This window comes from Tiliqua scincoides, chromosome 5 (genome assembly GCF_035046505.1).
Source record: "Tiliqua scincoides isolate rTilSci1 chromosome 5, rTilSci1.hap2, whole genome shotgun sequence".
In the NCBI taxonomy this organism is placed as follows: domain Eukaryota; kingdom Metazoa; phylum Chordata; class Lepidosauria; order Squamata; family Scincidae; genus Tiliqua; species Tiliqua scincoides.
The window spans coordinates 103,641,361-103,656,989 of NC_089825.1; the positions used below are offsets into that span (position 1 = coordinate 103,641,361).

At 43.2% G+C, this 15,629-nt stretch overlaps 4 protein-coding genes across 4 annotated transcripts in view; all 4 read left to right on the forward strand.

Moving 5' to 3' along the window:
* Window positions 1-5,157: 5,157 nt before the first annotated feature.
* On the forward strand, window positions 5,158-6,072 carry LOC136654234 (olfactory receptor 14I1-like). Its single transcript, XM_066631175.1, has one exon. The coding sequence runs from the start codon at window positions 5,158-5,160 to the stop codon at window positions 6,070-6,072; it is 915 nt and encodes a 304-aa protein (XP_066487272.1).
* A 4,144-nt stretch (window positions 6,073-10,216) lies between these two features.
* Window positions 10,217-11,167, forward strand: LOC136652764 (olfactory receptor 5AP2-like). Its single transcript, XM_066629687.1, has one exon. It carries the CDS (start codon window positions 10,217-10,219, stop codon window positions 11,165-11,167), a length of 951 nt encoding a protein of 316 aa, XP_066485784.1.
* A 1,403-nt stretch (window positions 11,168-12,570) lies between these two features.
* On the forward strand, window positions 12,571-13,548 carry LOC136652766 (olfactory receptor 10A7-like). The gene has a single exon (XM_066629688.1). It carries the CDS (start codon window positions 12,571-12,573, stop codon window positions 13,546-13,548), a length of 978 nt encoding a protein of 325 aa, XP_066485785.1.
* A 1,320-nt stretch (window positions 13,549-14,868) lies between these two features.
* Window positions 14,869-15,629, forward strand: part of LOC136652767 (vomeronasal type-2 receptor 26-like) — a 29,185-nt gene continuing 28,424 nt past the window's right edge. Inside the window, exon 1 of the mRNA XM_066629689.1 lies at window positions 14,869-14,897. Coding sequence (XP_066485786.1) covers window positions 14,869-14,897 — 29 coding nt within the window. The remainder of the gene's footprint in view (window positions 14,898-15,629) is intronic.

The following is a 15,629-nucleotide window of genomic DNA, read 5'->3' on the forward strand; positions in this document are numbered from 1 at the left end:
CTTTCTTTCTTTCTTTCTTTCTTTCTTTCTGTCTGTCTGTCTGTCTGTCTGTCTGTCTGTCTGTCTGTTCTGGTCTCTTGGCAACCAGTCCCCAAGAAGCAAAAAGGAAAATGGTGCATTAAGAACATAAGAACATAAGAACAGCCCCACTGGATCAGGCCATAGGCCCATCTAGTCCAGCTTCCTGTATCTCACAGTGGCCCACCAAATGCCCCAGGGAGCACACCAGATAACAAGAGACCTCATCCTGGTGCCCTCCCCTACATCTGGCATTCTGACTTAACCCATTCCTAAAATCAGGAGGTTGCGCATACACATCATGGCTTGTACCCCATAATGGATTTTTCCTCCAGAATTCATCTCATGTCCATGCATGCAACATTTAAATGTAAATACAGGGAGGATGCTGCACACTGAATGGCAGTCTCCCAAGGAGGAATGAAAATTATTGAATGGGTGAGAGATTAAGCTGAGGTATATTGAGCTGAAGCAACACAGAGAGGTTGCTAGAGAAGCAACCAGAAAGGGATCCATTAAAATCTTCCCGAGTATTTTCGTAAGTTTAAAAAATAACTTTTTACAATCTCAACCTCACTGCCTGCCTGCCTGCCTCTTTCCCCCTCCCTCTCCCCCTTTATTCTTTCTAGTACAATTTAAAATGTTTTAAGAATTATGTCAATCATTGAATGATGCAAAGCATGATTAAAATTTGAATTCTGGTTTACACAATCAGTCTAAAGTTATAAGTTCAAGTGAAGATCTTTTCTTCAGATGGATTTTGTTTTGCAAGTACCAAGCAAGTGCAAGTCATTTGATGTAGCAAGGTATAACCATGCTGAAGTATCATTCCTTGCATAGCTGACTTCAATGGGCAGTGACTATCCTGTCTCATCTTCTATTTGCAGCTGTATTTGCACAGATTGAAAGTACGGGGGGTCTCATATTTGCTATATCTGCTTCCCCTGGTCTTCTAATGCCTTATAAGATATACCTGTTTTACGGAAAAACTGGAAGTGACTTTTTCATTGAGAGGCTCAGTCCGCGGCCTCTGCTGGGCTCAGAGGCCCCTCCAGAGGGTGGAGGGGTGTTTGCCAGTATCCCACAGTTTAAGTTAACCACCGAGTTCCTGAACAGAAACCCCACGGATACAGGACCATGCCTGTAGTCTTGTAATAGATATTGATTTCAATCATAGAACTCTGTAGCACAAAAATTGTTTATGTTGCTTCGTAATGTTTCTTATGCAGTTCAGAGGTGCTGATTCCAACAGCAATCTTAGTTTCTTTTGGTATCATCTGAACTTTTTTAGTTATCTTAAATGGTGTTTTTTCTCTACCCTATTGCCTATTGCAGTGTAATATATTATTATACAACTGCATACCATAAATTGTGGCTAAACTACAGATACTATACCAAAAATAGTGGCATTTTAAAAATTCACATACCACAACTAATAAGTATAATTTGTGGCTAAACTACTGATATTATACCAAAAGTAGTGGCATTTTTTAAATCTTCACACACCAAAATTAATAAACATCAAAATATTCAGATAAAGTTATTTTATTTTTCTCTGTAAACCACTTTGTGAACTTTTTGTTGAAAAATGGTATATAAATACTGTTAATAAACCTGAAATTGTTCACACAGTGTACTATTTTGGAGTTATAAGCTCCTCAGATACTTATTGTTCTGCATGCAACTAGGTACCAGGGAGAGATAAATACCAAAAGTACAGTTATATTTGCCTGTAGTTGCAGGAATTAAAAATGTTATGTATCGAATGGTGTGTAGTATAATTAACATAGACAGTAGAACCTCTTTAAGTTGACCACCCAAGGGACTGGAGGAAATTGGTCAACATAGGGAGATGGTCAACATATGGGGAAAAAAAGGCATTTAAATATTATCATGTTTAGCTCCCAGGACAACAAATGCAAGGCCAAGTTATTATTTAGATTGGATTTTTAAACAGTTTTATTGCAAATATCAATGAGAATTGATCCTCTTGTGATGCTTCCTATTTATATCATCTATATCTATATTAAGTGAATAAACAGCCCACAATCAGTGTTTAAAAAAACCCTGAAAATTCATAAGCTTAAAAAAAAATTGTAAGTTAAAAAAACATACTTGGTTTAATTGCAGACAGGCAGACAAATGCTATTCCTTGCCAGCCCATAGCATGTAGCATGTTACGTAGCCCCAACAGCTAAAAAAACAACACGTTTTTACTTAGGCTGCCTGGCCTCCACTGGGGCTCCTCAGATTCACTAAATGCCAGAAGGTGTTTGATATGGTCCCTCACTAAAAGCTGTTGAGAAAACTCCACAGTCAGGGAAAAAGAGGACAGGTCCTCTCATGGATTGGGAACTGGTTGAGGATCAGGAAACAGGGAGTGTCAATGGGCAATTGACAAAAAAAAGTGGAGAGAGGTGGAAAGTGGAAAGTGGAGCGCCTCAAGGATCTGTCCTGGGACTGGTGCTTTCCAACATCTTCATAAATGACCTGGAAACAGAGTTAAGCAGGGAGCTGGGCAAGTTTATGGATGACACTAAACTTTTCTGACCAGGGAAGACCAGAAGGGATTGTGAAGTGCTCCAGGATTTCTCCAAACCGGGAGAATAGGCAGCAAAATAGCAGTTGTGTTTCAATATAAGTGTAAAGTAATGCACTGGTGATGGGAACAAAAGTGAAAGGGCAGTGGCTTCACTATGCACAAGCAAACTCATGTCCCTCACAACTTGGTACATGTCCAGGTACAATCGGCAGCCGGCAGAGGTCTATCGGCTATGTGCAGTGTGCCCACCTATAAAAACCCTTTCACACATGTGCTAGCAGGCATAGGGGAGGGATTGTCTTGCTTTTCCCTTGCAATGGCTTCTTGCTTTTCCAAGATGGGACAAACCAGACAAAACACAGGCCCACAGTATCGCGTTTAGTGGGCAACTTACAGAGGGTAAATTAATACCCTGTGCCGAAGTGGTCAAGATACAACCTACGGAGGTGGTCAATATAGAGAGGTTGGTCTCCCATAGTGTATATGCAGTGTCTGTCCATACTGTGAAAATTAGTTCAACTCAAGGAGGCGGTCAAGATAGAGAGGTGGTCAACTTTGGAGGTTCTACTGTATTTAGTGCTCCTTAGGGCTGGTTCTCACATGTATATCTTTTATGACGTGATAGGAGCGCATAGGAATACTCTGTGTGTACATTTGATATGTGATGACTGATGTGTACAGACTGTAGGCAAATTGATTTGCTGTGATTTACTGTGACAAGGGAGTCATGATGAAGACACGTATGCTCACACCACAGTTACCGTTAGGCTATTGAAGTACCACCCACACTCTCTTTTGTCTGCTGTTGCTGTGCATTTTGATCTGAATCCTGGACCGTTTGATCTACACTGTATTTTCCTGTTGGGGCTCTATACATTTCATGTGGTATAGTTTAATTTGATGGCTGAATTACACTGTGTCACCTGCTCATCAGTCCCTCTAGCTTAGATCAGATTTGCACCTGTAATTAAAAATGACATGGTAGCTTTCTGCATACCTAGCCAATTCTATTAAATGGAACTCACATCATATGAGGCTGTTTGGACTTGTTCCTGGGGATCCCACTGTTGCCTGACTTGCAGCTTATGAGGAAATGCAACAAAGTAGTCTCAGTAGCAGGCCCTCCTCTGCACTACATTTCAACTACAGGTCTGACTGGTGCCTTCAAGGTTGTTGAGGCACCTTTGCTTCAGTTTCCTTTCTATTTGTGAAACTTTTTGCTTCAGTTTATCTTCTATTTCCTCTAGTTGCTGGCTCAACTTTTTTTATGTATTTTCATTTGTGCTTCTCATGATTTTTGTGGGTTGATTGCTTTTACTGCTATTTCTTTCTTTTTTGGTTGTTGATTTCAGTCTGAAATTGGAAACATTTGAAATCTGGTTGTGGGGCCATGCTGGATCCACATGGAGAAAGGCGGGATAGACACCATTTAAATGAAATGGTTTAAATGTAGGAATAATGGAAATTGCTGCGACTCAAGTCAGTCAGAGAAAAACTGGGGATTGCCCTTGGACCCCCAGGTATGCCACTGCCCATTCCCCAAGCAGCACAGAGTGGCATCAAGCTGCTCCATTCTCCTTGGACTTGTGCCACCTCCTGAAGTGGCTCAAGTCCAAGGAGAGCCATTGGGGTCATGGCGGCTTACCTGGGAGTAACGGGAAGTGTTTCCCCTTGCCTCCGGCTGAGCCATTTCTGGCCCCAATCTTTGGCTGGATATAGCACAGGCCTCCTGGCCTGCCTGTTCCAGTGCAAGATAGGATTACGCAACACAACACATAACTTATCCATATTCAAATATGCAGAAGGTGGTTTACAGCTCAATCCTATAGACCCTCCCACCCCACCCCCACATGCAACCATGCTACCGGAGCACATGCTGCATCCTGTAGGGGGGCAGTTCTGGAAGTCTCCTCTAGGTGAGTGAACATTTGTTCCTTTACCTGGGGGTAAGCCTATGAGGTCCAGACAAGTCTATTTGGACCTTTACCAGAGAAATCATTGTCACAAATCTCTGTGGACCTGAGTTGGGGGATCAGGTCCAAGAAGGGGTTTTTGATTTGGTGGATGCTGCTGCTGCCACCAAACTCATCTCCTTTCCCAGACCCAATCTGCCTTCCTCCTTGCCCCATCACTGCCCTATTCTGCCCACCCCAATCCATTCCTTCCCCCCCCCATTTTGACTCCCTTGCCATCGCACCATGCAAGATACCACTTTTGCCTCTTTGTCAAGTGCTCCTGCAGTGTGTGACTTTGTGCCCTTCTGGAGAGGTGGTGTCAACTGCGATACGGCAGTCTCCGCTTTCAGAATGCTAGTTCAGCCAGCAACCAAGCGCAATAGGATTGGAATGCACATAATGTTATTAAGAATATTTTGATCCTTTTTTGAAAATACATTCACAAAGCAGTTTATGTAGCAAAATAAATGAATAACCTGCCTTTGTTCAAATGAAAACAAAATATTAAAAATGAAAAGAATTACAAATACAAAAACACAATATACACAGCACGTTAAAAGTACATATACTGGTTTCTTCATCTTCTCCCCCTCCACCTCTTCCTTCTCCTCACAGGCAGAGTGAAACTGCAGAAAGATGACAATGTCCAACTTTACGTCCGTCTCTGTGTTTCTGCTCCTGAAACTTTCGGAGGTCAGAGAACTGCAGCTCTTACACTTCGTTGTGTTCCTCATATTATACTTGGCAATCATGACAGGGAATCTTCTCATCATCGCTGCAGTGGCCTTTGATCATCATTTGCACACACCCATGTACTTCTTCCTAATGAACTTGGCCATCCTCGACCTTGGCTCTGTTTCTACCACCGTACCAAAATCCATGGCCAATTCTCTCTTGAATAGCCAGTCCATTGCTTATTCTGGATGCGTTGCTCAGTTCTTCTTCTTTTTGTTCTTCGAGGCTTCAGACCTTGCCCTCCTAACCATCATGGCCCATGACCGCTATGTCGCCATCTGCGATCCCCTTCGATACGAGACTATTATGAACCAAGGAGCCTGCCTTCAAATGGTTGCCAGTGCCTGGATTGCTGGTCTTCTTTATGCCGCAGTACACACTGGGAGCATGTTTTCCATCCCATTCTGCTCCAATGTTGTCAATCAATTCTTTTGCGAAATCCCAAAATTGCTGAAGATCACCTGCTCAGACTTGTACTTAATTGAAGTTGGACTCGTTGTGCTTGGTTGTATGGTAGTTTTAGGTTGTTTCATTTACATCATTTTAACTTATGTGCACATCTTCTCTTCAGTGCTTAGAAACCCCTCGAAACAAGGAAAGCAAAAAGCCTTCTCCACTTGTATTCCTCACCTTGCTGTTTTTTCTACCTTTGTGTTTACTGGGGTCTTTGCCCATTTGAGGCCTCCCATGGACACGTCTTCTGACCAGGACCTTGCCTTTTCTCTGATATATACCATGGTTCCACCAATGATGAATCCAATAATTTATAGTATGAGAAACAAGCAGCTCAAACTTGCACTCTGGAAGCTCTTAGGTGTTTGACATTGCTCAACCAGCTATCACAAATCACACAACACAAGATGGCATACATTTGGACCATGCTTTTCATTACTCCACAATTCAGGTCCAAGGGGTCACCAACCAGCATTCCCAAGGCAGGCATCCTCTTACAATAGTACTGGCTTCTCTTTTGACCCTTGCATACTTTAGGATACACATCAAATTCCTACTCCTAACCCCCAATGCACTTGCCAGAAGTGACAAAGGCCCAAATCCTAACCAACTTTCCAGCACTGGCATAGCTGTGCCAATGGGACATGTGCAGCATCCTACAGTTGGATGGCACTCATGGAGGCCTCCTCAAAGTAAGGGAATGTTTGTTCCCTTACCTCTGAGCTGCATTGCCATTATGTCAGTGCTGGAAAGTGGGTTAGGATTGTGACCAAAAATGGCTAAGCAAGGGCTATCAAAAAAAAGGCCTGCAGGCCAAATGCAGTCCATGGAGGTTCTTATCTGGCACTTCGGCTCTCCCAGCACCACCACCAGATGCTCCCAGTTGCTGAGCTGTGCTAAGTGTCACTGCTGAATGTGTAGCCCACATGATATCATCCTTCCACCCTCTGTGACTACTTCAGTTTAAAAAAAAAAAAGGAACACCCATGCGCTCCATAAATGCAAAATAGCATCTAGTTGGTCTTTATGGCCCAATTCTAATGGGGCTGACCATCATCAGAGCACCTCTTCCACTGGCACTGACTGCCAGAAAGCAGTTAGTGCCAGTCACAAAAGGCACTCTGGTACTGTGCTCTGTAACTGAAGTTAAGGTGACAGGGAAGGAGGGAAGGGCAGTGGGAGGGCAGAAGAGTGGTGGGGGGAGAGTGAAACGAGGTGACAGCAGCAGGTGGAGGACATAAATGGGCGGGATTGAAGGTAGGGGATGGGTGAATTGGGTCCAAAAGGGGGCTGATTTGGTGTCCACTGAATCCTAACCAACTTCCCAGACTTGATCCCTCAGTGATGGCATCACTAAGGGGGTGTGGAAGGTGTGGGCAGCACCGGGTGGTGTGCACAAGGGGGTGACACCACTACTGATCAAAATTTTTAAAATCTCAAATCAAGTTTATTAGGTTGATCAGCACATAAGCCATACACCTATTTATCTAAATTTAAACATTTTTAAAATATTTGTATTTTTGAATAATACCATGATGTTAGACATCATTCCATGTGTAATTTCATATAGAACGTGTTGGAATATCTCTATGCTATCAAAAGTTATAGCCAAAAAACCAGTAGGGTGGGGTAATGGTGCATTACCACTCCGACTGCCTGGGGTGTTGTCCCACCCACTGCATGGGAGAGACGCTTTGGTCTCCCACATCAGATGATGCAAACCCTAGTGACACCACTGTCCTATGGCATGGGTTCACATGGACCTGCACCAGATAGCGCAGGTCTGAGTTGACTCCACTGCACCAAAGAGTGTTATCCCTGGGCAAGAGGAAACCCTTGCAACTGTAACCCCTTCCTTACCCAGAGGAAACCTCTGCAACTGTCCCCCATAGGATGCAGCAATAGGTATTTTGGTGCCTCTGCATTAGCAGAGGCATAAAAAAATAGAATTGGCCTCTTGATGACATAAAACTCCCTGCCCACAAAATACAGAATACATTGAATGATGAATCTCCAGTGGATTCATATAGGCATCTGTGATCAACATATTTGTGATTATGAGGAGATTTACATTCTCTCTTCTCATTGTTTTTTATGTATTAGCCAACCCTGAAATTATTAGCACTCGGGATTAACAATGCACTTGAGGCAAAAACTCACAAGAGAACTAAACATCTTGGGTATAAATAGGATGACAGGATGAAAATCAGAAGTGCAAGCAGTTGTCTGGATCACATACACTCAGCTCTCAGTTCCACTGCACACCACTAGTTGTGTTCAACGATATAGAGTTCAACCCTTTCTTAAGCACTGGGAAGTGTTTGAGAAAAAGAATTATTGTGTTTAAGAAGACCTGGGGAGAGGAACAGAAACTCCACTGAATAGCTTCAAAAACAGAAGTTGATTGCAAAAATGTACTTCTTATGAAAGCAATGTTTTAGCCTCATGAGACTTTTAAACTCATCTTATGGGCAATTCAGGAAGTGAGACTGTCCACATTATTCCTACTTTCCTCAAATTATATTTAATTCTTCCTACAAGAAACACAGGATGGTGTGCATTGATTGGGTTACCCTGTCTTCTCAGTAACCCTGCAAGGTAGGTGAGTAAAGTAATTGTGGCATTGGGGCATGCCATGGTCGCTCTATGTGCTGGTCTGTGGACAGAGGGGCAGACTGTGAGAAGGACAAAGACAGTGGAGGAGCCATCAGGTGCCAGCTTAGCAGTGGTGGACCTAGGGCGGGTCAGGGGAGCAAATGCCTCAAGCACTGCACTTGCTGTGTGCTCATCATGCCCCGCTGCTACTGCCTCCACCTGCTGGGGCCCCCTGCCTACCCGTCCACGCTGTTCCATGGGCAGGCAAGGCTCTGCACGGCACTTGGCAGTGGGCGAGAAGCGTTCTGTGGCTTTGCCTTCTGTTTTAAGCCATACTTCCAGTTTCGTCAGGAAAACCAGAGGTATTGTTTAAAACAGCAGGAGAAGGCTACTCCAGCACAGTGGAATGTTGTGCAAGGCTCTGTGAGCCTCTGTGTGTAACCTGGGGAGGGGGCAGCATGCTGGAGGGGGTGCACCACGTCAGGGTGGTATGTTGCAGACTTGCCCCAGGTTGCAATGAGGGCAGGTCCGCTACTGCAGCTTAGCCCAGCTTCAGAGCCTTCAGTGGGGAGAGAGTCAGCCATTCTGTGCCTTCTCTTTGGCTGGGCCAGCCTCCCAGGACTCTGCAGTAAGTTTCCTTCCTTCAGGAGGCCAGTTCTTTGTGAATTCTCAGTCTTTGATCCCTACTAGCCTCATCCTCAGATGATTACAAGGCTTTGAAATGCTGCCATCTGGTGTGCATTCCCTCTCCCCCATTTCTCCTTGCACCAAAAAGCCCAGATTAAGCTTCCCAGCTGCCAAGGAACCAGAAGCACCATTCTCAGAGGTGAGTCACAAGGATTGTCTCTGCATGGCCCTAGCATTTCTCCCATGCTGATCAACCCAGGAAAGAGCTAGTGGAGGCCAATTCCCTCTCTGGCTGCATCCATCCCCAGACAGTGAGGTCGAGGAGGAGGGCATCCACCTCAGTGTCACCCTGTGATTGCCAAGGCCTGAAGAGAGGGTCAAACCCAAGTGCTCCATTCCCATTCTGCAGAGGCTTTTTTCATGTTCTACAGAACATCATAGAACATCCCTTGAATCTGCAACCCTTGCTCAGAATCTGATCCTACAGAAAGTTCCTGTTCTGATGTACAGCAATGCTCATTATTGTCATGTTAGGGTTGTCTGTTGCATGTGCTCCTCACATGCGGCCTGCAATATGCCTCCATCCGTAGAGTGCAATAGGAGATTGTGCTAGTCAGAATATGATAATAATGTCTCTAACAGCCTAACCTATCTAACTAAACAACCACACAACAATGCAGCATCACTGAAGCAGACCGTGCTGCATCCCACAGGGATTTTCAGCTGCAGGAGGTCTCCTCGGGATAAGGCAACATCTGCCCCCTTACCCCTGGTTATACCTTGGCAGATGAAATGGGTCAACTCAGGCCTGCACCAACTCTAGAGCTGCAACAAGTCTGCGTTGATCCATGCAGTTGGATCAGGCCCAGGAAGGAGGTTAGGATATAGTGCATGCTGTCACAGCTGATCCTGCCATCCTCCTGGGCTCGATTCCCCTATCCCTTGCCCCCATTGCTGCTCTCTTCCCACCACATTCCACCCTCCCTACCCTCTTCCCATTCTTCCCTGCCCCTATGCTGAACTGGTCAGATAGATGGTCCAGCAGCTACTGGCATGCATGGGAATGCTCTGATCTTCCTGCTGGCGCACAGGTTACTAATGCTGTCACAAAGTGCTTTACAGTGCTTTTTGCACCAGTGCGCACTGGCATCTACCAGCACATTACTGTGAATCGGGTTGATATATGTCATCTAAGTTTTACAGGTTTTTATTGTCTCAACACACTTTTATTTTCCAAACAGACAAGACAAATCCTTGTCTAGCAACATAATGTTGCAGAAGAGGAAGAAGAATGTCTCAACTCAAGGAAAATCAAACGGTCATCAGTGAATTCCTCCTCCTTGGGTTTGGAGAGCTGCAACATCTGCAAATTCTTCTCTTCCTGCTATTTCTAATTATCTACATCTTGACCATTGCTGGAAATGTCCTCATCATTGTTTTGGTGGCAGCTAATCAGCACCTTCACATCCCCATGTATTTCTTTATAGGCAACTTGTCCTGTTTGGAGACCTGCTACAGCTCCACCTTGTTGCCCAGGATGCTGATCAGTGTCTTGACTGGAGACAGAACCATTCCCGTTAGAAGCTGCATAGCCCAGTTTTATTTCTTTGGTTGCTTAGTGGGCACTGAATGTTTCCTCTTGTCAGTGATGTCCTACGACCGTTATTCAGCCATATGCAATCCACTGCGTTACACAACTATCATGAACAATAAACTGTGCTGTATTTTAGCTTCTGGTTCTTGGCTAGGCGGTTTTGCAGTGAACACCATCATTGTAGCATTCATGTCCAAGTTAGCATTCTGTGGGCCAAACACCATTGACCATTTCTTTTGTGATTTTGCTCCACTGGTTGAATTGTCATGCAGTGACACTCATCTGATCACAATAGTTGATTTCTCCTTCTCTACTATTTGTGCTCTCCCTCCTTTCCTTTTAACTCTGGCTTCCTACATGTGCATCATCAGTACCATTTTGAGAATCCCATCGACCTCTGGCAGACAAAAGGCATTTTCCACTTGCTCCTCCCATCTGATCATAGTTACATTGTACTTTGGCACTCTCATCCTGGTCTATGTCGTACCATCCTCAGACTCGATCGTTGACACTAAGAAAATGTTCTCTGTATTCTACACCGTCTTGACACCCCTTGTCAATCCTCTTGTCTATAGTTTCAGAAACAAAGAAGTGAACGCTGTCCTCAGGAAACAAATGAACAAGTATTTACATTCTCAAAGGAAATAAAACACAAATGTAATTGTTAGTTAAAATGTTGGTTAAATGAAGTGAGATACCGTAATTGTTAGTTAAAATGTTGGTTAAATGAAGTGAGATACCTTTCCTACAAAGGTGTATCTTCCTTAATAAAATTATCTTTGACCTTTGAACACAAGCCTCATGCAAAGCTTCTGATCTGCACTTTCCAGCATTAAGGTACCTTTGGAGCTATATCTCTGCCAATGAGTGTATGAGGTGCATGCCAGAGGTGCATGCCAAGATCTTTTCCCTCTTTTCTCAGCCTTCTATGCCCCCAGGCTTTCCTCAGACTTATGCCACCTATTGGACACCAGGTGGTTCATGCTAAATTAGGCAAAGAAGATCCATAACCAATCTCTAGAGACTCCTTGGCTCAAGGATGTTGTCAGGGATTCCCTTGTCCAGGACTGTAAAGTCAACCTCAAAAGTTGCTTGGCTTGTATGAGAGAGGGAAGATAAGAGATCAGGCATAGAGAACATGTTCAGTCCCTTACAAGGGTTGATATTAATCAATTGTCATGGACCATCTATAGCTGTGAGTTAAGATGGAAATGCTTTATGGATTTATGAGGAGCAGAATTTTGAAGTCTTATAATGGTAGATCTTTTTTTTCCCCCTCCTCTCCTTAATATACAGGGACAAGCATGTCTGCCTAATGAATAAACACATTCAAACACACCACAGGCTACAAAGACTATGTTCTCTAGTGTATTGTTTTGTCTACTACCACTATCCTCTAGTGTAACCTTTTAAAATAAATCTCCAGTGACAGCATAAAATGGTTGACAAAGCAGAAAGTTAAAAACAATTACATAATGCAATATCCAATGAAAGACAGGGCCAATAGTGTGGGGAGGACATGAAATAATAGTTAAAAGCTGTATCTGAGATGGAAAATTCATCTCATGAAGATACTGAGGAGGACCAGACTGATGAGGCACAGAGAAATGTGGCACATATTGAACTTAAGGATCCAAGTAGTTAATGATCAGAGAAATAAAATAAAACTTGAAGAAGAAGAAACTGAATTTGCAGAAGTTGGTTGACAAGGTAGGTGTCATTTCCTTCCTTCCTTGCTTCCAATTGGTTTGGTTCAGCCATATGCCATTACAAGTTTGCAGGCTTTAATATATATTTAAAATGTCAAGTTAGCAAGATAAACCTTATATTATCTGCACAAGTCAAACCCTGATTGCAGGACACATAATTGGCAAGTAAACAATCTATTCTCCTTCTCTTGGTATGTAGACAATGTTGGAGGAGCTATATATCATTTGTAAAGTAGAACTGTCATTCTTATAGCCCCAGGACACATCAATACAAAGTGAGTGAAATGTATCTATTGCAGTGCTTTTAAAACTGTGTTTTCCTGTTCCAATTAGGACCACCTAATGGAAAATTTTAGACAGAAAAATGGAACAACAGTGAACTATTTAATCTTTGTTGGCTTTGAGAATCTCCAGGAACTGCAACTTTTACTCTTTCCATTGCTTTTAGGCTTCTACGGAGTAACCATGGTGGGGAATGCTCTCATTTTAATAGCTGTATCAGTTGATAAAAGACTTCACACCCCAATGTATTTTTTTCTTGGGAACCTATCTTTCTTGGAGATATGGTACACTTCCAACATCACCCCCAGGATGCTGATGGATTTACTGAGAGAGGATAAAAACATTTCATTGGCAGGTTGTATCATTCAGCTTTACATTTTCTGTGCCCTGGGAACTGTTGAATGCTTTCTCCTCTTGCTGATGTCGTATGATCGCTATCTAGCCATCTGTAACCCACTGCACTATGCCCAGTTGATGAACTGGTCCCACTGCCTAAAATTAACTGTCGGCACATGGTTATGGGGTTTCCTGTCAGCTGCCGGATTGAATTTTATTGTAACCATACCTTTAACTCTCTGTGGCCCCAATCTCATTGACCATTACTTTTGTGACTTGACACCCTTGCTGAAATTATCTTGTTCTGACACCTACCCAGCAGAGGTGACCATCTTTGTGGCATGTTTTGCTGTGTCATTGGTTCCTTTCTTATTCACCATCATTTCATATGTTAACATCATATTGATGGTTGTCAAGAGTCCATCATCCTGTAGAAAGAGCAAAGCGTTTTCCACTTGTAGCTCTCATCTTATTGTAGTAACTACTTTCTATGGGACACTGGGCACTACATATGCAGTCTCTATAGGAATGCAATCTGTGCAATTAAACAAAACACTTTCCTTACTATACATTGTCATAACCCCGATGTTGAATCCCATCATTTATAGTCTGAGAAATAAGGAGGTTAAAGAAGCCCTTAGTAAATTACTGGGTAAAGTTTCAACTCTTCCCATTTGGGCAAAGGCTTCTCACAAACATTAATTGTTTCTCTGTCAATAAAATGTACAAGTCTGAAGTCAATGTTTGTCATATCCAAAGCAAGTGCAGTTTTGGATACAATTTATTGTAAGTTAACTCTAAAGAACTGGAGGGACTCAATAGCAATACAATAAGACACATCATCTTAGAGAGGTATGAAAAATCTCATTCAAAAAATGGCTAATCCCATTTCATGTGGGATTCTCCATATTTGTTCTGAATTTTAATTTAGGTGCAACCAGGTAACATAGCCCTGCCACTAGAAAATCTAGTAGTGTTAAAAAAATTATTTTGGTATTCATTGATATACCTCTGAGGTTTCGGCTGATGAGAACCTCCTCAAATTCTCTTGAAACTTTGCTTTATGCTAGTGGTTTCCAACCTTTACTCAAAACTTAGGACCATTGTAAGTATTCGTGGTGAAGGCAGTGTGGCCTGAGGTGATGGCACCTCTGGGATCACAGTGCCACAAAACAAGTTTTTTCATGTACCTGGGGATAGTGCCAGCCCTCAGAACAGCTCCCTGACACAATGGTCTTTTATGGTTTTCCTCTTCTGGTTTTCTTAAGGGGATAGCGACTGGTTCCCACTGCCCTGAGGCATCACAACCCTCAGGTTGGGAAGCACTTGTTTTATGCAAAACATTTAGGCCTACCTCCTTGCAATCCTACCATGTCCCATCTTGGTAGTAAGGAGCATGCCAGAGCAAGAGTTGGCATAGACTCATCTTTATGAGTTAATTTGGTAATGCTGAGTAGTCTCAAAACAAAAAAGGCTAACAGAGTTATGCTCGGAAATGTCTGAAAATGGTATTATTTATTTTACTGAGAAATACGCCCATTGTGTTCAGTAAGACTTAGGCTGTAATCTGATCTGACAGCCCAGTCCTGAAGTTGACGGCTCTGTCGGGTGCAGCAGTGCCAAAATGGTTACCACTGCATCCAGCGGCACCACCAAAGCCACTGGAGATCTCCTGGGGGGAAGGAGACTATTGTCCCCTTCCCCCAAGGAAAGCCCTATGCCCCACAATGGGGCTTCTCAAGTCTGTGCCAGCTATTTTTGCTCGAGTGACTCCATCTCAGGCTTTTCAGCCCAATACAGAGTTCAGGATCTGGTGGAGTAGGTCCCACCCCCACATGCCCCGGTCCATCTCCCTCCTCCTGACACCCCCCTCCCCCAGAGACTGCTCCACCACCTAGCAGTTACACTTACTGCCTGTGAGAACATCTCCTCCTCCTGCTAGTGTTGTACCTGGTGCCCATCTAGCACCAGCTCATTGCCAGAGCTCTCTACAAACTGGGTATCATAAACATGCTTTACGCCATGTTTACAACACCCAGTGCTGGCATTCGGTGAGTATAGGAATGGGCTCTTACCAGAAATAAACACCCCTAGCAATGAGATAATAAAATAAGACTTTGCAGACAGTTGTCTGATGTGAAATGTTAGTAATTAACTAAAAATGAAAATGAATAAAAGCTGTCATATCACAATGAAATTAGGCATGTGCAGGATATCATATGAAGATTTATTGTTATTGTTACTAATGTGTGAAGTCCAAAGCACAGACATTTACCACCTGACCATTTCTGGATTTGTGTTGCCTTCTGGTGTCGCTGGTTTGGACAAATGATATTTTAGCCTGTAGAAATGGGGAGATGTGATGACTGCTACCAGACTTTTGGCAGACCTGTTGTCCAGTTGTTTCTCCATCACAGTTGGAACAAAGCCTCAAAGCCACCTTCTCTGACCCAACACACAGACACACGTACAGCATTCTGACATCTTTGACTTTCAACCAAGAAGCCATGTTGAGCAGACTATTCTTATATCGGTGACAGTTTAAACATAACTTGAGCCATTTCACAAAATGTCAATCTTTCATTTCCTTGATTTATTTTATCATAGCTTTTCAGCTTTACTGATTGTTATATTCTCTAGGTACATTTGTTAGATTGTACGTTTGTTTGATTATTGATGCAATTTTATTGTCCCTTAGGGGCTGTTCACACATTACGCTGCACACATGTCCAGGTGAATGTGCATGCTGTACACGTGTGTATGCTGTACACATGTCCAGAAAA

Bases quoted from the DNA above. Each gene is read 5' to 3' on its own strand.
- LOC136654234 (XM_066631175.1), top strand. From the start codon at position 5,158: ATGTCCAACTTTACGTCCGTCTCTGTGTTTCTGCTCCTGAAACTTTCG.
- LOC136652766 (XM_066629688.1), top strand. From the start codon at position 12,571: ATGGAAAATTTTAGACAGAAAAATGGAACAACAGTGAACTATTTAATC.
- LOC136652764 (XM_066629687.1), top strand. From the start codon at position 10,217: ATGTCTCAACTCAAGGAAAATCAAACGGTCATCAGTGAATTCCTCCTC.